Genomic DNA, 21,857 nt, shown 5'->3' on the forward strand with positions numbered 1-21,857 from the left:
CAAGAAGACCCAAGAGCAAAAGCCATTTTCCTGTTGCCAATTTCTTGAGTAACTTATATTGACAAACAGCAAACACATGCTTGTGTTTTCCGTGCAAAACAAGGACATTTGCAATCCATCTCTGTCCTTGCCTGATGCAACATGTGCCTTGTGACTATGAGTTGCCTGTGGCTAGAAGCCGTTTTGTTAACCATTCTGAGCATAAATATAACCCATTAGCCATCATCTCTGTGGAATGTGCAGTTATGCAAAGATATTGTGCAAATTGACATTGAGAAATACTTTATTGGAGAGATTAGAAGATATTTTATTCTCTGTATCTGAGCATGGAGCCTTTCAATGCCCATGTGGTTTACAAAGAATAGTTTTCAACTGGATAGATTTTCTTTCTGCATCTATCTCTGCAAGCTTTATATTTCTCCCTCCTTTGAACTTTTTCATATTGTTTGCTTGCCCAACTTTCTTATCTCAGCCATTTGATTCAGTTGGTTCAAGAACCCAGAGCCTATTAACTATGTTGTCTATGTTGCCTTCCTTTGTCTACTGTTTTTTCCCTTTAGCTTGCTTTGCTTCCATCAGTTCATCAGCTAGTGACAGAAAGAGAAAAACAGACTTGAGTGCATGGCTTCTTGAATAGTATAGAGGCACCTGTATGGGTGCTTTTAGGTTATATCCATAGTTTTCTGTCTCACCAAAGGAGAAGTGAGATAATGGAAAGGAATTGTTTCATAGCTGCTCAGTCTTTATGTTCTCTGAGAATCAGTTTTGTTGCTGTAAGAGAGGACCTTGAGTGGGCTGACCCTTCCTCCCTTCCTTGCCATAGAACTGGGCTGAGCCACATTTTTCTACCTGTAGAATTATAGAACTCTCTATGCAGGTAAATGCCTGTTTGCTTCAGCCCATGGCATTCATTTTTTGATTTCTAGTATTTGTGAATCCACATCTTTTGTAGACTGAATCTTTGATCTTTGCTGAATTCATTTTCTACTCTGTTCTCTGATGCCATTTGGCCTATGTGTGTTATAATGTTGGTTTGGGGGCTATTAGAAACATCAATAACCTGTGTCATGCTAATGAGACTACGCTGGTAGCCAAAAATGCAAAGGATCTGCAAGCTGTAGTAATAAAAGTCAAGGAGCACAGTGAAAAAAATGGGGCTATGATTAAATATAAAGACCAAACTAATGACAATAGGTAGAACAATCAGCCTTAGAACTGACAGTGAAGGTACTGAAGTAGTAGATAGCTTCTGCCATCAACAGGATCAGCCATCAACAATAAAGGAACAAGTAGTCAAGAAACACACCACAGACAAACACTTGTTAGAACAGCCATGAAGGCCTTGGAAAAGTTACCCAAATGCCATGTCTACACCTACAAAGATCAGAATCGTGCAAGCCATGATATTCCCTGGGACTCTTTATGGAAGTGAAAGATGGACTTTGAAGAAGCAGGATGGGAAGAGTATTGATGCTTTTGAGCTTTGGTGTTGGAGAAGACTGGATCATTGAACAAATCAACCTAGAGTTCTCACTTGAGGCACAAATGACCAGGCTCAAATTATCCTACTTCAGATCCCTTATGTGAAGACTTAACTCTCTGGAGAAGCTCTAATGCTGGGAAAGCTGGAAGGAAAGAAGAGGGTGACCAGCATCAAGGTGGATAGATCCAATTACAGTGGCATTGAGTGCACCATTGGAAGACCTGAAAGACCAGTTTGGGGACAGATCATCATGGAGAAAATCTGTATGATCAGTAAGAGTTGACAACAACTTGATGGCACATAATTAGTCAAATCCAATCTTTTGCACCGAGATCACATGATCACAATTCAAGTGCTTGGCAACCAGCTTACATTTACAACAGTTGCAGTATCCTGCGGTAATCACCATTTTTGACCTTCCCTGCCAGCTTCCCATGAACAAAGTCAATGGGGAAGCTGTCAGAGAAGGTCGCAAGTTGCTCTGGTAAGTTCCCCTGGCCCAACCATGCCCTCCATCCCTCGGCCTTCCTGTACTTGCATGCAGCCTGTACCAGGCCTCCCAAGCCCTATCCCAGCCTCCCCCAACTTACGCATGGCCAGTGCTGGCCCTCCCAGGGCCTCCCCCACAGCATTCCTCCCCCACAGTACCCCCATGCTTGTACCTGGGACTCCTGTGCATCTTGGGGTTACAACAGCAAACTGCCAGGATCGTTGTCACTAAGCAATGAGGTCACGTGATGTCATGCTTTATGACCGCATCACTTAGCAATGGCAATCCCAGTCCCAATTGCCATCATAACCTGAGGACTATCTGTATGTTCTAGCTTCCTAGGCACCAGTGTGACCATTCACTCTTTAAGAAAGCAGTAGAACTGTTGGATGTGTTTGTAAAAGTATCAGGGCACTGCAGAGAGAGCTGATCTTTCTTGTCCCAGAGTGCCAAGCATAGAATAATGCATTTAAATTACAGGAAGGTAGGTGTCAATTGAATCTTATGGGGGGGAGGGGACTTCCTAACAAAGCAGCTGGACAGTGGAACCAATTGCTCTGAGAGATGGTAGGCTCCCCTTCATTGATGTCTTCAAGCAGAGGGTAAACAGACACCTTTCTGTGATGCCTCAGTTTGGATCCCTGCACTGAACAGGGAGATGGACTTAATAGCCCCTCCCAGCTCTATGATTCTATGCACTTAGTTTCTCTTTCCTTTGTTTAAAAGAGGCTTTTCCTCTCATATTAAAAAACAGAGATTGCACCCACCAGGACACAAAGAGGTTGCTGAGTCAAAGGATTCATTCAGTTGCTAAGAGTCCTCAGCTGACAGCCCGGAGCTTTCATTGCGCAAGTGCTAAGTGGTGATTAAAACAATCTGCTCTGCTCAGCCAGAGAGAAGTAACAGACAGAACAGATTAGTCTCCTTGCTGGCTTCTTGTTCATTCCAGGAACATGTCTTGCAGGCATCCATATATCATAATAATCTATGCCTAGCAACACTAGAAAGGGCAGAACCATTCCTCTTAAAAGGAATGCTATAAATATAGTGTGCTTTGATTTGTACCGTATAGCAGGGAGCGGAAGATGGGGATTTTTATCTGCAACTGCATCCTTTTTGAGTGGGAAACAGAGCTGTGATGGTATATGCCTCACAAACATTTTTTGCTCCTTATATAGTCTTTTGGTGCCTTATCTACAGATATTCAGGATCACTGAGTAGGAGGCCTATGGAACATAATGCTTGCACTTTGTTTACCCAGCAGAAGGGCTCTTTGGAATGGAAGTTCAGAATGTAACCCCAGTGTTTAAACTCATAAAAATACCCAAAAGCTTTACTTCCTATTAATTACTTAAGAATCAACAATTTGCTGTACTTGTCTCAAAGTTCCCACTAGATGACAGCATTTCAGGGAAGAGACCTGAAGCATGACTACCCTATGAACAGATGACTACCCTATGAATATGATGAACAGATACCCTCAGGGCCATTCCACAAATAACCTGGCCACATATCATTCAAGGCTTTCAAAGTGATAACCAGCACTTTGAATTGTCCCTGGAAAGAGACTGGAAGCCAGTGCAGCTTGTGCAATAGCTGGGTAGCATGGGCAAAATGTGGGGCACCGAGAACTACAGGTGGCACTGCATTCTAGATCAGTTGTAGCTTCCAGATAGTCTTGAAGGGCAGCCCCATGTAAGGCACATTGCAGTAATCCAGTCAGGAAGTAACTAAGGCATGAGTGACTGTGAGCAAGGGTTCTCAGTCTAGAAATGGGCACAATTGATTCATAAGGTGAATTTATACAAAGGCCCTGCTAGCCATGACTGCCATCTGCTTCTCAAGCAGGATCTGCAAGTCAGGAGTACCTCTAAATCACACATCAACTGTCTGGGGGAGTGCTACCCCATCAAGAGTCAAAGGTGACAACTCACTGGACCCTCGGGGGGAGGCAAAAATTCCTTCTGCCTTGCTAGGGTTGGGTCACAGCCAGTTCCTCCCCATCCAGGCCCTTAGAGCATGCAGTGCTGGACTGAATGGTATCATCTGCCTGACCTGAGGTGGAGGTGTATTACTGAGTATTATCCGCATATTGATTATACCACATTCCATGCTGCAACTTCATTTAGATATTAAATAGGAGAGGTGAGAAAACCTGAGGCACCTCACATAAGATAAGCCTAGGGCTAGACTTCATTCCCCCACCCCCAACCAACACCGACTGGAACTGGCCTTGGAGGAAAGAAGAGAACCACTGCAAAACAGTCAATGATATTGAAAGCCACCAAGGAATCCATGAGGGCCAGGATGGACACACCAGCCCCATCCCAAGCCCTCCAAAGGTCATCCATAAGTTGTGACCATTGCAGGTATCTGGGTATGTGGCCATGAGGGTTTCTGCTTATCCCATCTGGTTGGATAGGATAGTCTCAGTGCTATAACCCAGCATGAACCTTGACTGAAAATAATCGACTTCATCCAGGACCCTCCAGTTGGGCACCTACCACTCTCTCTACAACCTTCCCTAAAAAGGAAAGGTTGGAGATTGGACTAAAATTGTCCACAACTGTTTGGTCCATGGATGGCCTCTTGAGAAAGGGTGTACCACCACCTCCTTCAAGGCAAGTGAAGCTACTCTTTCTTGCAAAGAGGCATTAACCACTGCTTGGACCCAACCATGTGCCACTTCCTGGGAGGCCTTAACCAACCAGAAGCAGCATGGGTCCAGAATACAGGTGGCAGAGTGAACAGCAACAAGAACCTTGTATACTTCCTCAGGATCAACCAGTACAAACTCTTTCCAGATAACCAAGCCAAGATGTGCCTTGGACACTCCATAGGACCTTCCCAGCCAGAATCCAACTCAAAAGTGAAATCAAGCAATTTTGTCTGACAGATGTTTAGTTGGAAGGATAGAAAAGAAGTTGGGGTTGTCATTCACTGGGAGCCAAGATGTGGGAAATTAACTGTGGAGCATCTCAAAATTTCTTAGCTCCAGAGGAAAGAAGCCAAATATGATTTTGTCTGTATCAACCTCACACTATTCTGAAAAGCCAGTGAGATGGAGTCAGCGGGTGTTTCCAAATGGAACGTGTCCTGCTCTGTTAATCAAAAGGCGTTCTGCGTTGTACCATTTTTCCTTAATATACTTTAATTACAAGGAAAAAGTGATGAGAAAGTAGAGGAAAGTTTCAAATGGAGGATCTTTTCCACTGCCCATGAAATTCCATGAATAAATCAGGGCAAGTGCACAACTAAACTGCCTTGCCTGGAAGTTCTTAATGATATGAAGTGAGCGGATACCTGTATGAGCGCTTCCTCCCTCCCCCTGGGAAGTCACTCACAGAACCACAAAGAAAGCAACAAACTTGCAAACTATATAAAAAAGATCATTTTTATCTAAACAATTTACAAGTCAAATAGAGAAGAGATGAGAAACAAAACAATATTTGGGTTGCAGATCTAATATGCCATGGATTGGGTTGCTTCTTCCTCATCTTAACTCAGTCTTTTCTAAATGGGATTAAAAATTCACGTGCAGTTCTATTCTGCCTTTGCCTGGCCCAGAATCATTTCATTCACATCTGTCAGGGGGAGATAGGCATCCTCTAAATGAGGATCTTGACAGAAATGAAGAGCTGTGCCATCTAACCCTAAAACACTTGTTAACTCTGCATTTATATTAATTTCTATTTTGTTATATGTTGAGAGCTCAAGACACAGTTCTTCAGAGGGGAAGTTTTATTTAATTTCAACATGTGAGGACTTAACCTGTAAATCAGAAGTAAGATTGTCTTCATGGATTGGATAATCCGCTTCATCCAGGACCCTCCAAAGTTGGGCACCTATCACTGTGTCGACAACCTTCCCCCCATTGCAAAGACCTAGTGAAGCCTGATGCAGGTCCTGGAGCAATAAAATCTTTTAAATCCTTCTGTCTGCCATCCTGCTTCTCAGAATTCTTCACTTGTATCTTTGAGCCATGCACGAGTGGATTTTCTACTCAGGAGGAAGCATTTCAAATCTTGTAAACTGTGCCTTTATATTAATTTCTCTTTTGCTGTTCACTAAGAATTTAAGGTCTAGTTCTCCAGGACACCATTTTATTTATTCCTTATTGTCTATATTTGAATGTCACCTCATCAGAGGCAATAGGCAGTTTTTACTAGGCTTCAACACACCATTTGCAGCCAGTCATCTTCACTTTTGTCAGGTTCAGCATGCTGAAAATAACCAATTAGCTCTCTCCAGCTGACCAGTAAGAGCTGGGAGATTCATGAAGAAAAGCAAAGCCAGTGGAAAAACTGCCAGAGGTCCAACACCAAAAAATAAAAGGAGGAAGGACAAGATCCAACTCTGTTCTGTATCAGATAAACTGGTGTGGAGCCAGAAGAACTCTTTGACTTAGTCCTCAAAACAAGCCAATACAGGGCAAGGGAAGGAGGCCAGGTGAAGAACTGATCCAGAAGCTGTGCAAAGAGTGCTTGTAGAGAAGGGGGTTATTACAACATTCATTTATTTAAATTGGGATTACATATGAAGAGCGCAGCCTTCAAAGAATGAGTCATCTCAAGCCTAGATTCATACATAGGCTGAATGTCTTATCTCAAGAACAAAAGAAACAATCCACATTATCTTCATTTTCTTTGCCCTGCTCATTTGACTTCTTGTAAATCGTGTATTGCTTATTTCTTGGGAAATACCATAAATGGGAAATCTCCCCAGGAAGACCTTGTGACTTTATGATTTGCTCAAATGAACAGGGCAGTCTGACTAATTTTTTCAGCAGTCATTCTGTGGCTTTGAAAACCAAGTTGTTGGAATACCAGTGATTTATTCTCTATATCTCACTATGTACAATAGAAGTGTTGTGCAAGAAGAAGTGGGCAAATGCAGGTTTCCTCAGGTTCTAAGTGCAGACCATGTGCTCAGGTTACAAAGCTGAAAGGAAAAAGGGAGCAGATATCCAGCCATCCTGATCTAGTCCTCCTTCTCATCCAATCTCCTTACCCCCAGCAACATCCTGGATCTGCTGAGTATACTCCCTCCTCGCTTATCTGTAGTTGTCTTCTGAAAACTTCAGGAACCTCCAGATCTGTGGATATACCTCTCTTGTGCATGAGGGCTACACACGGATCCAGATTTGACAAATGTGTTTCCTATCAGTGGTGATAACTTGGAGAGAGAAGCTTAGATATAGGCTGGAGTGATAACTGTAGCAACAGATGGGTTCCTGCAGTTGTTTGGTGGCTCAAGAGCACATCCAGAAAATCAGGGGATGATGAGGAAATATTCTCAAAAAGAGAATAGCTAAGGTAGTTTTCTGTTCTAGTCCTGCATTTTCTATTTTTCTAATTCTTAAGACTATATCAAAAAACAAAAAGATTGCTTAATAAGAGAAGTTTGCCTGATGTCGCTCTGTAGGTTGCCGGTTTCATATTCAGGACTGATGCTCCTCCCATCTTTGCCACAAAGAATCACTTTTTCCCCCTTTGAGAAATGTTCTCTAAACACCCTGAAGTTCCTAGAAGCCCAAAGCTGATACCAGGATTTTCAGTGTGAGCCTTGATAGTTCCCTGTTACACTAGCCAAGCTTGGCCAGAATAATGAAGCAAGGGAGAAACTGTTTTTGTTTTGAGCTTCGCTTTGTTATGGCCAAATTTTTTTCATTCTATTTTTTGTAACCTAATGAGATAGAAAAATGTTGGTTTCGTTTCAAGGTTGTCCCAATTTTGGTAAAACCTTTCTACTTTTGTTATTTTCTTATGAAAACCAGACAGAAGAGAGTATTCACTGATGATTACTTCTCCCCTCAAACAAAATGAAACAACAGAAAGGCAGGCCTTAAAACTTCCAAATCCTTGCAGTGCATTTGTGTTCTTCTGCTTTTAGCCTTTCTCCAATGTCTTTATAGGCTCATATAACACATGGCTTTCTTCAGTTGCTGAGGGGCAATAGATGGAGAGAGGAAGCTGCAGGCTGTGTGAAGCTTACTGCTGTTTCTTCTCTTGCCTGAGATCTTGTTGAAAGTCCCAGAAGCAAAATAAGAAAAACTGCCTCCCTTCCCCTCCCCCCCTCAGCCAAAGGGAAAGTGGAGAAAGATATATTACGTTTAATACTTTTAATAAGCTAGGTCAAAATGCAGCAGCCCTCATGGACTGCTAGTGGTATGCTAAACCAAAATCTAATGCTCTTATGGAGAGCCAGTTTGGTGTAGCAGTTAGAGACCGTGAGATCTAGTCCCGCCTCAGGCACGAAGCCAGCTGGGTGACCTTGGGCCAGACACACTCTCTCAGCCCTAGGAAGGAGGCAAGGGTAAGCCACTTCCACAAAACCTTGCCAAGAAAACTGCAGGGACTTGTCCAGGCAGTCATCAGGAGTCAAAAACTGATTTGAAGGTACAGAAATAATAAAGAATGCTGTTATAATCCTCCTTGTCCCTATATTTGGAGTGTGGTCCATCACATCCTAGGATGATGCAAAACTGGGCCTAGGCTTTTTTTTTTTTTTTTTAGGTACAAGTCCCTTGAGCTTTCCTGCTTGCTGTATCTCCCTCTCCTTCTCCACTTGTTTCGTGTGTTGTGATTTCTTCTCCTCTAGGCTCTGTCACAGTTCTCAGATGAAGTATTTGGTCCAATATACAAAGCAAAGAAGAGCTGTAAGGTCCAACTGCCAAATTACATATTTCCACCCATAGAGCACAACAAATGATGTACTTTATTGAAAGCAAATTGGTTATGTTCAAAGAAACACATTCCTACCTTCCCAGCCCACCATCCCTAGCATGTATTCTTTTTTTCCCCACAAGTGGCTGAATATTGACCATAGTCAATAAAGCAAAGGTAAATCTCCTTTTTTAGTTCTCTTAATCTCACCATCCATCCTACATTAGCTTGGGCCCTGTGGCCTTTTCCAAAACCCATGCGTTCATTTGGCCATTTTCTGCATAGGGATGGCTACCTTCTTCTTTGTAAGATATTAAGCAGAATTTTGCTCGTGTGAGAAATTATGCAATGGCTCAGTAATTTGCACATTCTATTGCTTGTCTCTCTTTCATTATATTCAATATAAGCATTAATTTTTCTCAGTCTCCAGGCCACACAGTCTTGTTCCTTGTTTGTTGGCAGACAGCTGTTAAGATCTTAACTGTCTCATCTCCTGCAGTTTTAAACATAGGTGTGCAGATATAATTATGCAAAGTCAGCATACAATTGATACCATTTTCAACATCCGGAGGAAGTGGTTCCTGGAGTAAAAAAACATTCCTAGCAGCTATAAAGTAAAATACACTATGTGAGGAGTATTGGTATAAATGCATTCCATAGAGCTGGATGTTATTTTAGAACATTTGTTTTAAAAACTTAATTTTCAAGTTAGAAAACAAAGCCTTGTATTAGACTCATTTCTATTGGTCCATCTATATATACTGACCTCTATACATTCCATTTGGTCAACTGTTACAGGAGAAGAACATTATTCAAGAAATTAATCCTGGTGTGCCAAAGGATTCTTAGAGAATTTTTATATGGGAACAGCAAGCCAAGAAAAACATTCTCTCTTTAGTTCCTTTGTATATTTGTATATGTGTGTACTGAGTGCTGATCTGCTAAGGAGCTGATCAATATGTCACAGCATTAATTCCTTTGAAAGGTAAAGTGAATCAGAGACAAATGCAGACAGAAATCCTGTAATTAGAATGCTGTGGAACTCAAAAGCCAATAACATTGTGTTTGGTGACTTGGAGAGCAGGGAAGAAGAGTGTATAAGAAGCACATTTGGACTGGTATATTCATTTTGGCCATGTTTGTTTTCACAAACAATGGATAGACATTCTGTAAATTAGCATGATCTCTGATAGACTTATCTGACCTCAAATGGAAAAATGATTTGATAGATAACATTTTCCAGAAGTCAACCTTGAGGCTTCAAGTTCTAAATATTTCTGGAAGGGAGGATCAGTAATGACCAAGCATATCATGGCCATATAGGAATGGGGTTTTGACTTGTGGCTCCCTTTTTTCTCTGTGCTGCTTCCATAATCCTTTTTGGCCTGTCGTCAACACATATATTGGCCATTTCTCTAAAATTCATATAACTCATGTTGCCAGGAAAGTATTCTCCCTACATCACTCTACAGCTCCCAGAAAAATACACATCCCCTATTTTTCTCTATCATTTGGTTTGTACTTTTGTAGACAAGCAATAGAAGATGATTAGGGAGCAGCAGAAGGAATGGGATAGCTGATTTGTGTGCATTCTTATGTCATACAGTTTCAGAAGAAAATCAAAAGAGTCTCTTTGAAAAAATGAAAGATCCTTAAATCTCCTGTTGGCAAACTGATTGCATAATGTAATTAAAAAGATCAGTGGCTGGACTACAGGGTAAGCCTGAATTCCTATTTCCCAGCACTTGGAATCGGCCCACTTTCAGCCATATGGACAATTGCTGTTACGTTGACTTACTGATTTATTTATTTTTTTCTCCACAGTGAACCAATTGGAAAGAAGAGATCTGGTAAGGCCATTACTTGCACTTTTCTGCTTAATATTTATCTTTTTTCATACTCTTTTGATCTGTTACAAAGTTATTTGAATTTGCCCACACCTGTTGGCCATTACAAAGTTTGACTGATCTATGTGCTTTCTTGGACCATCTCTAAGAAAGACTGAAGGAATTGTTCCCAATTGCTACTTGGTTTTGCATTTTGCCTTTCTATTATCTCTGTTTTGTTGCACTTTCAGAATGCGGGCTATCACAAGACAGAAATGCATGTGCCAAAAATAAAGGGGGCGGGGAGGAGGGTTTCATGATTTGTTTGTCTTTTTTTTATAAGTGATGTTTGAAATTGTTGGCTTTTGTTCTAGATTTCCAAAAGCGTCTTAAGTTCAGAGAAAAGCTGCAATTTTGTCTCCTACCAGATAGCATAGTATTAGAGAAGATGGGAATAATATCATCTCAGTGTGTTTGCGACTACAGTTGTCTCTGAATCAGAATTTTTATAATCCAGTGATACCTGACAAAACAAAGATTTTGGGACATGGGAGATGCTAGAGTTACTGGCAGTAGTAAAGGGCATGCCAGGCCCTACTGACAGAAGTTTCCCTATACTTTGGTGAGGCATATATAGGGTGCTGCCAATGCACTGCTGAATTGGATCCAGCTCTGTTAGCACACCACTGGGGGCCAAGTGAGCAGTATATATTCTATATGTGTGGGGGGAATCTACCTTTGCTTGCATCACACTGTACTGGGCCTCTCTGTGATGTCACAGTTGAGGTGGGCAAGGAAAGAAGTTTTAAAAAGTAGTTCTAGAAGGCTTTCCTTAGCAAGCGTTTTAATTCTGCATTAATTTTTCCTCTTTGGTTTCACGATAAAGACAAACCAAGGTCTTTTTTCCCACTGGGCTTTTTTTTGCTTGGGTTAATCGCTGCAAATAAATACAGTCCAAAGCAATATTTCCACAGCAAGTTCACCTTGAGGTTTTCCTCCAATAAACAAGTAATCACTTGCATTTTTCAAACACACAAACCTTTCTGTTTTGATTTTGGAACTTGGTGATGCTCAGTGCATCAGCAAATACTTGGAGAATTACATGGGCGATTACTCCCTTAGAGTTGTCTCCTTCTTCAGATTCTCTTTCTGGAACAAATGATATTGTCTGAGTCAAGAATGCCAGCAGGAAGAAGGCAGAATAGGTTAATTGAGACTGATTGCAGACATACCATTTAGCTTTGTGGTATGACTGAGTGGACCTGTCCCCTTAAATATATTCCATATAAATGCATCAATCACACAGGAAGATGTTAGGTAGATGCATTGCAAGCAATGCCAGGGGCTGCTTTTCAACTGTTGAACTATGTTGTACATAGCAGAAAGCAGCAACGCTTTGGATTCCCTCCTAATAAGCAGCGGTGATCTTCATCAGCGTTTTGTGCTAAACGATATTATTTATATAAGGGGATCACCTTGTGCTTTGTTGTTGGGTTTTAACTGAACACACCACTTATGCCATATGATTTTGCAGATATCTATCCTGGTATTCATGTAGTTCATGTAGAATTTATGATTCTGATGTGTAGAGTCTGTCAGAATCTTCTCCTACGATTCTAATTTTGCCACGGGGCAGGATTTAGAGAAGATGTACATGTCTTTCTGGTCTCCATGAGAAATCAGTCAGCTCCCCCAGCTAGCACACTCTTCATTTTCCTGAGCAGCAGGTGGTAGCAGTTTGTTGGCCTTGGCTGAACTTGAAAAGAGGCCCATCATAAAGTCCTAGAAAACTGCCAGATCAGCAGGCTCAGAGGAGGAAGAGAATGTTAAGTTTTGCATATCCCTAATAAGCAGGATTGGACCTGTAAGTATGTCCTGGACATTCCAGACTTGTTGTCTAGATTGGGAAATTTAAAAAATAATCCTGAAAAAAAACTAATGGCCAACTGCTTTTCTCTTGTTCCCACAAAAACCACCTGGACGTGTCCACATAGTCACCAGGAATTGAGCTGAACAGAAGGGATTCTTTACCTTTCACATTTCCTTAAGCTGATGTACCAAACTATTACAAGGGAAGAAATAGAATCAATAATCTATCTGTTGTAGGAACCCCCAAACCTAAAATTAATTTAATAATATTTTTTCTCTTTATCCCCCAGTTCTTTTCTTCTTCTGCAAGATTTTTGCAAGTTGATACCTTTTGCTCTTATACAGATGGTGTTTCTTTTGACTAGATAAGGATTCATAACTCTGATAATCAGTTTACTGTTGGTAGATATGTTATCTTCCTTCAACTTGAAAATCCAAATTGACACATGATTAACCTCCCTAATACTGTCACTTCTCTGAGTTTATATTCTTACACCTTCCTCATGGCCATTCTCCATCATTTTTGTTCTTTCATCAGGATTTATCCAGAGAACGGCTTCTTTCCTTCTGAGAGGTAGTAACAGCAAAACTTACTGCTTGAGTCTTACTTTGTTTCCTTTCTGCTGGGCAACACTTGCTGTTCCTCTTGGGTAGCTGGGGTATTCTGATCAATCACGGCTTCATAGGATCACTGCTTCCTTCTGGGTAAAGAGTGGGACTAAAAAATAATAATTAAAAAATCCACACTCCGGTATTGTGGATGAGTTAACAAATCCCACTTGGCTGGTTTTCAGCTAACTAGGTAGCAACTGTTCTGCTTTGCTGGTGGTGGCCTCAGTGCTCTGGTGATGATCTGGGAAGAAATTCTATAGTGGGTTTTTAATGAAAGCAACTTGGGATATCTGGGTAGTATGGTTAAATTGGACTTGGATAAATCACCATTGTTTGTTTCTATATGTTCATTTAAATGCCTATAGATGATGAAAATGTCTAATGCCGAATCATAGGACTGAATTACATATATTTAACCTGAATAAGCCTGCCACTGATTATTCATAATTTTATTTTATTTTATTATTAAAATGTGCCACTGTCTTTTGAAGTCTCTTGGTGGCTTACAATAATCAAATTAACGTCAAAATTAAACCTGAGTTATTATAAACAATAAAAACCAGTGTTTAAAAGCCTGTTCTTATGGCTCTTGAAAAAGCCAATGAAGAGGTGATGCTCTTTGACTCAGTAGGAAGCGCCTTCCGAGAAGCTGTGGCTACAGAAAAGGCTTGACTCTGACTCAGCATGAGCCGTGCCCCAGCAGCTGCAGGCAAAACTGCTCAGAGCATCTCAGTAAACGGGGGATCCTGTGAAAGGAGATCTCTAGCAACGTGGATCCAAACTGTCTTGGGCTTTTACTCAGAAGTGCAGTGGTGGCTATTGCAAGGCTTTTAGCACAAGTGGAGGTCTTCTCTTTGAGTTCTTCCAGGGACCAGCCTGGCAGCGGAGTTCTGCACCCACTGATGGTTCCAGAGTAGAAACAAAGCCAGTCCCATCCACATAAGCTACATTACAATAGTCACGCCGAAGATCACTGTCGTCCAGGAAGGGGCATACAGCTGAAGCTAGTAAAAAAGTCCATTGCTGCTAAGTGAAAAACTAGGGAAAATCCGGATGGGAAGTGCCCTTAAACTGCATTCCTGGTCCTTCATGGGGGCGGGCAAAGTGTGTGTGATCTGTTCAGAACAGGGAAATCTAGCATCTCCCTGGCATTGTGACACCTCGTAATGAACAGCTCCTTATTATCTGGATTCAGCTTCACTTTATTATTCTTCAACCCATTATCAGCTGCAGACAGGCACTCAAGGGAGCTATACCATTAGCTGAAGCTATTACAGAGAAATAGATTTAGATGTCATCAACATACTGAAAGCAGTCATCTTCCAGTGGATTCATGTACATGAATGAAGGACATTGGCGACAGCAAGACCCATTGAGGGGTATATATAATAGCTTCTGTTTCAAGGAGTGACTGTCTCCAGGGAATGCCATGTGAAACCTGTGAGAGAGATAGAAACAGAGCAAAACAGCACCTTTTATTTCTTGATCTCTTGGGTGATCCAAAAGATTAGGTTATGATGGTCAGTGACATTAAAGATATTGAGAGGTCAAGAATAATCAATGAGTCATACTCTCTCTTGTCCCTAAACAAAGATTGGCCATTGGGCTGACCAGTCCATCTCAACCTTGCAACCACTTCTGAATTGATTTGAAATCGATCAAGATAACAGTAATATTCTTCCAGGATTGCCTGTAGATGAGAAATCAGCACTCTCTTAATTATTTTAATGGTTTTTTAACTAACCATGCAGTTGGTTATAAGACTGGACAATATTTGCTCATCTTTGAGGGGATCAAACGCAGGCTCTTTTATCAGTTGTTTAATAATTGCCTCTTTGAAACAGAAGGCATTTTGCTTTCCCTCAGAGCAAGATTTATAATCTTAACTAAAGCATCTCTATTAACTTGTTAGGTAGAAAATGCAAATTAAGTTGGACAAGGATTCTCTCTTTTCAGGAGACATAAAAAAATAATTTAAAACGATTATTACTACACTTTAAAAAATGTATAGGCCAGTAGGTTATAACTAATTTGTTATATAAAATAGCTATTGCAAACACTAAATACTTAATGGAGTGAAAATCCTCTTCAAAATATGTTTAATGGAATCGGAAATCACCCCCATGTTGTCTTTGAAAAGAAAGTTAGGTCTCAGTTTCCTGAGCCTTTTATCTGTCAATTTCCATTTGGTTAATGATTTAGATTTGTTCATGAATAATTTAAAACTATTTAGAATCTTACCTGTAGAAATAGGTCATTTAAAATCTTGCCTTTAGAAATGTGTCATTGAAGTCTTCTGCAGCACTTAATGGTGATGTCAGTTGAGAGAAGGGACTTCTTTTTCCTGATAATGTTCATAAATAAGAGATATATAAGCATATTAAGAAGTAATTAATGTATTTTTGTACAGAAGTGTCATCAGAAACTCTTGTACCAAATAATGCGGCCTCATGTTTTGGTGTGTAGAGGAATGACTGTGTGTTAAAATAACATGCCTCTATGCAGTCAAGTCAATGAGAATTTCTTCAAAATGTTCTATGGCAATTGATAATTTTCCTAAACCTTCATTTGGTTTCCAAAGCATATTTTATTTGAAAATGTTAGGGAAATCACACCTTGACTCAGAAGCCCAAAAAGGCATCAGCCTTTGTGTTGAGACTAAATTTGACCATCTTGCATGTAATTTAATTACATGCATGTAATTAAAGAATGTAAGAATGTAGAATGAAAATTAGTTTTTTTTCTCTTCTTTCCTTTCTTCTGTGTGCTTATTACTCCCTGAAATAAGTTATCAACTACTATGTCAGAGCCATTTGCAAATGTCATGGTGCTTTATTTTAACTTGTCCAGAGTCATGCAATGTTGAACTTTTGTTCTTGCAACCAGTGCTTTTTTTAAAAAAAATGTCAGATTATATAGTTTCTTCAAGTCTTAATTCCTCTGCATTAGTACTGGGCTTTGGAGCTCAGTTTAATGTATTTTGCACAAAACAGCTTGTATCTGACCCAGATGTTTGTAGAGTAATGCTGTTTTCCATATAGCTCTTTGATTAAATTTAGTAACCACTGCAGTCCTACCCAAATGGCTCTGGTTATATTTACTGTTTGTGGCTCCATGTGAGTTAATGGCTTTCAGTGGGTTGCTGCATTTCTACATATGTGCATACATGTTTTAGATCACTTTAAGGCTATTCCACACATACCACATTGTTGTTTCATATCTAATTATTTAGTGATCCCCAGCCATAAGTGCAAATTGCCCCCAATAAATAGGAAGCCATTATTAAATAATATAAAAATCCAATCTGTTATTAATTTGTGATGGCTGGTTCATACAGGCAAATGGCAACTTGATCTTCGCTAACACATATATTAGAGATGATATATATATAGATAGTGTAGTGGTTAAGCACCGCCCTTTGATGCGGGAGATGGGTTTGAATCCTGGCTGGTACCTACCTTACCAGGACGGGTCCTTGGGCAGAGACCTCCTAATGCTTCACCTGCCTACCTTGAATATGACAGTGACAAATACTAAAAGAGTCATGCTGGCTTGGATATCACCTGGATTAACAAGGTCCATGCCAGATGTTGGGGAACCAGGACAATCAGGCGATAAGTGGGCTACTGGAACAAACTGTACATGGACGAGACAAGAGAACCTGGAATTGATGAAATGCTGCTACAACAATAGACCTAATGAGAGGGGATATATGAAATATATGAGGGAACTATGGATGGACAGACCTATATCCACAGGGTGTAGATTGTGCAGAGAGGCCTCAGAGACAGTCCAACACATAGTTGCAGGGTATAAGATGCAGGCAGGAACAGCACACATTGAATGGCACAACCAAGCAGTTGGCTTTGTGTACAGGAACATCTGCACAGTGTATGGGCTAGACCCTCCCAAGTCCAGATGGGAGATTCCACAGAAGTCATGGAGAATAACATGGGCTAAGATTCTGTGGGACTTCCAGATCCAGACGGATAGGCAGGTACTGGCCAATCAACCAGACATCATAGTAGTAGACAAGGACCAGAAGACAGTGGTGGTGATAGATGTAATGGTGCCAAGTGACAGCAACATCAGGAAGAAGGAGTCTGAGAAGCTGGAGAAGTACCAGGGCCTGAAGGAGGAACTAGAGAGGATGTGGAAAGTCAAGGCCAAAGTGGTCCCAGTGGTGGTAGGAGCACTTGGGGCTGTGACACCTAAGCTGGGAGAGTGGCTGCAGCAGATCCCAGGAACAACCTCAGAGCTCTCTGTCCAGAAGAGTGCAGTGCTAGGAACAGCTAAGATACTGCGCAGAACCCTCAAACTCCCAGGGCTCTGGTAGAGGACCCGAGACCAAGGAAGACACCTACCACCCATAGGGGTGAGAGGAGATCTTTTATATATACATACATACATACATACATACATACATACATACATACATACACTACATACATACATACAGGAACGGGGTGGTGCAGCGGCTTAATGACACTGAAAGTTGCCGGCCAGAAATGGTTGACACTTCAGCAGTTCGAGCCCAGCTCCGTGCGGCAGAGTAAGCTCCTGTCTCCTCCCCAGCTTCTGCCAACCCAGCAGCTTGAAAACTTCCGTGAGTACATAAATGGGGACTCTCACCCCGGTGGGAGGAAGAACGCTGGCGGCGCCTTGCACGGGAGACAAGACCAGTTGCCAGTAACACGGAAACTGTGCTCGCCCAAAAAAGGCGTGAAGCAACGGAAACCCCGCCTCCTGCACTCGCCAGCTGGGCTCTGCTCTAGGAAGGAGGCACTGGCAAACCACTTCCGAAACACCTTGCCTTGAAAACTGCAGGGACTTGTCCAGGCAGTTGCCGCAGAATCGGTCACGATTGAGTGTGGATTAAAAAAAAACCATACATACATACATATATTCTAATTATATATATACACGCACGCAAGCATACAGAGTATTAGAAATGTAAGCAACTTATAGGTATCTCTTCTGTATAAATCCGGTCTCATGTTGCTGCTTTTGGGGAGCTAAAAACAGTATGTCAATTTAAGAATCTTACATTTATCCCCCCAGAAAAGCTATTTTTCTTGCAAATGTACTTACTGTTTAGTGCTTGGGATTGATTGTCCTGTGAAGAAGAAGCTGCTGAAAATAATCCCCAGCTTTTCCACTCAGTGCTGTTTACTGCTTTGTGATGATGGCTGTAATAGTTAGTTTGGAGGTGCCAGAGCTGCATGTTAAAGCTGCAAATAGCCCCAGGATACTCTGAGTAATTATATGGGGAGTTGGGGACAGGAAAAAGGATTTCTTCTCTTTTCCTGCAGTCGTTTGCCTTCTGTTGACTAGATGACTTCATTCTTTGGTCAAATCAGAGTGGCAGTTAACATCGAGCAGGAGATGGGCCCTCCAGACATTGTTTTCTGAACATTATATTTGTCTCTTTGTGCCCGTTTCCTCCATTCGTCTTTCAGAGGCAGGAGGCTATAATTAGCAGCAGCTGTGCCTCTGCACTGCTCACCTGGAATGTCACGGAACCGTTTTGGTATAACCTCACAGTTTCCATCTTGGTGGAACCACCTTCATAACCTCACACGGACTTCACTGAAGTAATAGAAAACGTGTCCTCATCATTGTTATTTTGGTACAGCAATGATGTGGATGATGTAATCGCTAGAGTGGCAGAACAGGATGTGCAAACAGTGCCAACATTTTAAGAGAGACATGTATAGAAATTATTTCTAACTAACCTATTCCTCAAGCATATTCTAGCTGAAGACGTTTCCTTCCCCTTGCTATTGAAACAAGGGCTACTTGCTGCTAAAATCAGGCATATTTAAGATTAAATAAGTAGTAAACATTCAGTGTCTGCCAGAATTTTATCTGAGTTGCTTACATTGAACTTTTGTGTAAATCAGTGTTTCTCAGCATGCTGTCTGGGGAATTCTGGGAGATGAAGTCTACACATCCTAAAGTTGCTGAGGTTGAGAATGGTATAAATGAAAGAAGTAGCTCTAGATCTGAAACATTTTAACAGCAGAATTTACTTCAGGCCTTTGTAGTCATGACAAGCATTACCTTTAAAATGATTGTCTCACATACACTCATCCGGGAATAAATCCTAACCGAAAATGTGACCTAATATTGTGCATAGGATGGGCCGCCAAGGAATCCATGATCACATAGACTTCTGCTTTATTTCATGTGAATTTGTTGCTCAAGAAAAAAACAGAGAATAAAAGCCATATTTTACTATTTTAATTTTTTAAAAAATCTTACATTATCCTCTTTTCTTACTAATGTTATAGCTCACTTTTCTCATTTAATGTTAAAAAAGGAACACCTTCTTTCTGGGGAACTCTGCTGCCCCTTAGTGGTTCTGAATTTATTTCCAAAACCCAGATTTTTGAGTATGTGCTATTGAAAATTTCCTCCTTTACATGAATATGCTGAATAATGTTTTCCAGGCCTTATGGGGTTTTCTTTGCATTATCCTTCTGCATCTCCCCACAAGTAGCAGTCAGGGTGGTAATTTGGTATGCAAAGGAAGAGCCATGCGTTTAATTGCAAAGACTAGTTACGTTTTTAAAGGGCTGTGGTACTTGTGGCTTTAAACCACATCCTCCGGAAGTACAGATCTGCTGTTCTTGTTGGGCCAGATGGAGTGACCACAGGAAGTGAAATCAAATAGTTGTATTTAGCACACACGTCCCTAATGTAGGGCAAGAGTTACCCTCCCCTCCAATTAATACAGATTTTCCATTGAAAGTAAGTTATTTAAATAAGTATAACTAAATTGGAAATATCCTGTTATTACATACATTTGAAAAGTCCTTTATTTTTCTAAACTTGCCTTTATAAGTACTTTCATTCTTCATTTTAGCTAATGGACCTAATCAATTCAGAAGGCTTAATTAATTTGTTCCCAGCCTAATTTATATTCCAGCCTAATTCAGCAAACCTTTGAGTCAGTGGAAGGTTTTCAGAAATCAGAGTTCTGCTTTTAAAGTAAAAAAAATCTTCCTTTTTTTGCCTGCTTATCCTGGGTCTATCCATTTACAGTATGACGTGAGTCAGAGTTACGGTCTCAGTCTGGTTCTCTGATTTTCTTTTTTTGGTCTTATTCATTGTCTTTGTTGAATAATTATGAACTGACTGATGAACACACTTCCGACCATTAAATTACTAAAACCTGAAGATGTTTCTGAAGGTCAGGGAGAAAGAGATTTGTGCCAGACTAAATACCCGCAATAAGCGAGAAGTGTCATCAAACCTTAGCGCACAATTTCTGCATTCCGTAATTATAACTGAAGCTAAGTGGCATACAGAAATTTTGTGACTTCCACCAAAAGAGGTGTCTACTTTAACCCAACTGAACTGAAATATGTAAGTTAATGCCATTGCTTTTGTACAGTTCCCTGTCCTGCCCAACAGTGGAATTGATTCTGCAACTGAAAACCTGGGCATTAAGTTAGAAAGATTTACTCACAAATTTCAGTTGTTGTCTCTCCTCCATACTGGATTTTAAGATGTATCTTTAATGGCCTGAAAAAAAAATATAGGGAAAGTAACTAATTTTTCAGTGTATTACATGCAGTGATCAGGTATGCTGTCTTGTTTCCTACAATATAGGTGGAGATTTATCATCTGCTGATCCTATGGTCCTGGAACAATATGTGGTGGTGGCTGATTACCAGAAGCAAGAGAGCTCTGAAATTAGTTTGTGTGCGGGCCAAGTTGTAGACATAATTGAGAAGAATGAATCTGGTAAGGATTCATATATAAAACAATTTGTAAAAAGGATCTCCTGGTTCTCATAACTTCCTAACAAGTTTTGTCTAAGTGTGTTCTTATGAGGACTGGCCTGCATAACAGAGTTCATGTTTGAAAGCGACTTGGTAAGATTTTATCCCAGCTCCATTTCATAAATCCCGTTTCTGAATTTCCTTGGGAACAAGCTGTCTAAAACCAAGGTTTCCCTTTTGGAATTTCCATATTAGTTGAATAAAAAGAGGATTTCATTCACAGAGTACCTCCCCAGCTTTTTTTGTAAAATGCTTCCTCTAGAGTTATCATAATTAATTCAATAACTTCATCCATCTGTTTCTGGAATTGGATGTATTTGTTTTTCAAAGAAAATAAATAGTATCGCTTGTATGCCTATTTAAGTGAAATAAAGAATAAGCTCTGAAAGTTACTTTGGATTTGTGTTTCAACAATGGGAAAACTTTTAATACATCATTTTGCTGGGGGGGAAATCCTTTTTTTAAGCAACATGAAGCAAATTAGTTGCTGTTGTTGACGCATTTTAAAAATAAATGCATGTTGCTAAATTTTATATGCAGAGATTCTAAAGTAGCCCTGCAAATGCTGTTGCTGTTTAAATGTGATTTGCTCTATTTTTATTGATAATGTAAAACATATTATTCTCTATCTGAATAGCTTTTATGTAAATTACTAGTCTTCTAATGCTTTAATGCCATACAGAAGTCAAATGACCTCCTAGCTGCTCACTAAGTAGTTTAAATTTCCACTCTGAATAGTGTTTGAATTATGAATTCACATGGGAAGTACATAATAAATGGAATTGCAGTATTAATTAAATTGGAGTTATTGTTCAAGCATGAAGAAATAAAGAAAAATCTAAAGAAATAAAACGATCTATTTCCAACATTTCATAATGCTTTCTCAGCATTCTTTATCAGTTCAATGAAATGCTATGGAAATAGAATTTGACCAGATTCTTTGCATCTTCTGTATGATTCTGTGGAAGTTATTCACTATTTCAGCATCAAATACGGGAATATTTCCTGGGGCAGCAATCTTGCACTTTGAATTCTGAAGAGACAAACTGGATGTTTTAATTTAAACCTTCTTTAGTAGATTGAAATTACACAGTACAAAAAATGATATCTTCTATCATACAA

General features: G+C 40.3%; 1 protein-coding gene across 4 annotated transcripts in view; it reads left to right on the forward strand.

Moving 5' to 3' along the window:
- SH3PXD2B (SH3 and PX domains 2B) overlaps positions 1-21,857 on the forward strand; it is a 130,496-nt gene that overhangs the window by 92,726 nt on the left and 15,913 nt on the right. For 2 of the 4 annotated variants that reach the window (XM_088133677.1, XM_088133675.1), the window contains exons 6-8: positions 10,463-10,488; positions 12,872-12,907; positions 20,563-20,697. In XM_088133677.1, coding sequence (XP_087989803.1) covers positions 10,463-10,488; positions 12,872-12,907; positions 20,563-20,697 — 197 coding nt within the window. The remainder of the gene's footprint in view (positions 1-10,462; positions 10,489-12,871; positions 12,908-20,562; positions 20,698-21,857) is intronic. The other 2 variants (XM_088133678.1, XM_088133676.1) reach the window with 1 other exon arrangement.

Source organism: Python bivittatus, unplaced genomic scaffold (assembly GCF_059951505.1).
Source record: "Python bivittatus isolate LINGU-HERP-01145 unplaced genomic scaffold, Pbiv_v1 ctg000080_np1212, whole genome shotgun sequence".
Lineage (NCBI taxonomy): Eukaryota > Metazoa > Chordata > Lepidosauria > Squamata > Pythonidae > Python > Python bivittatus.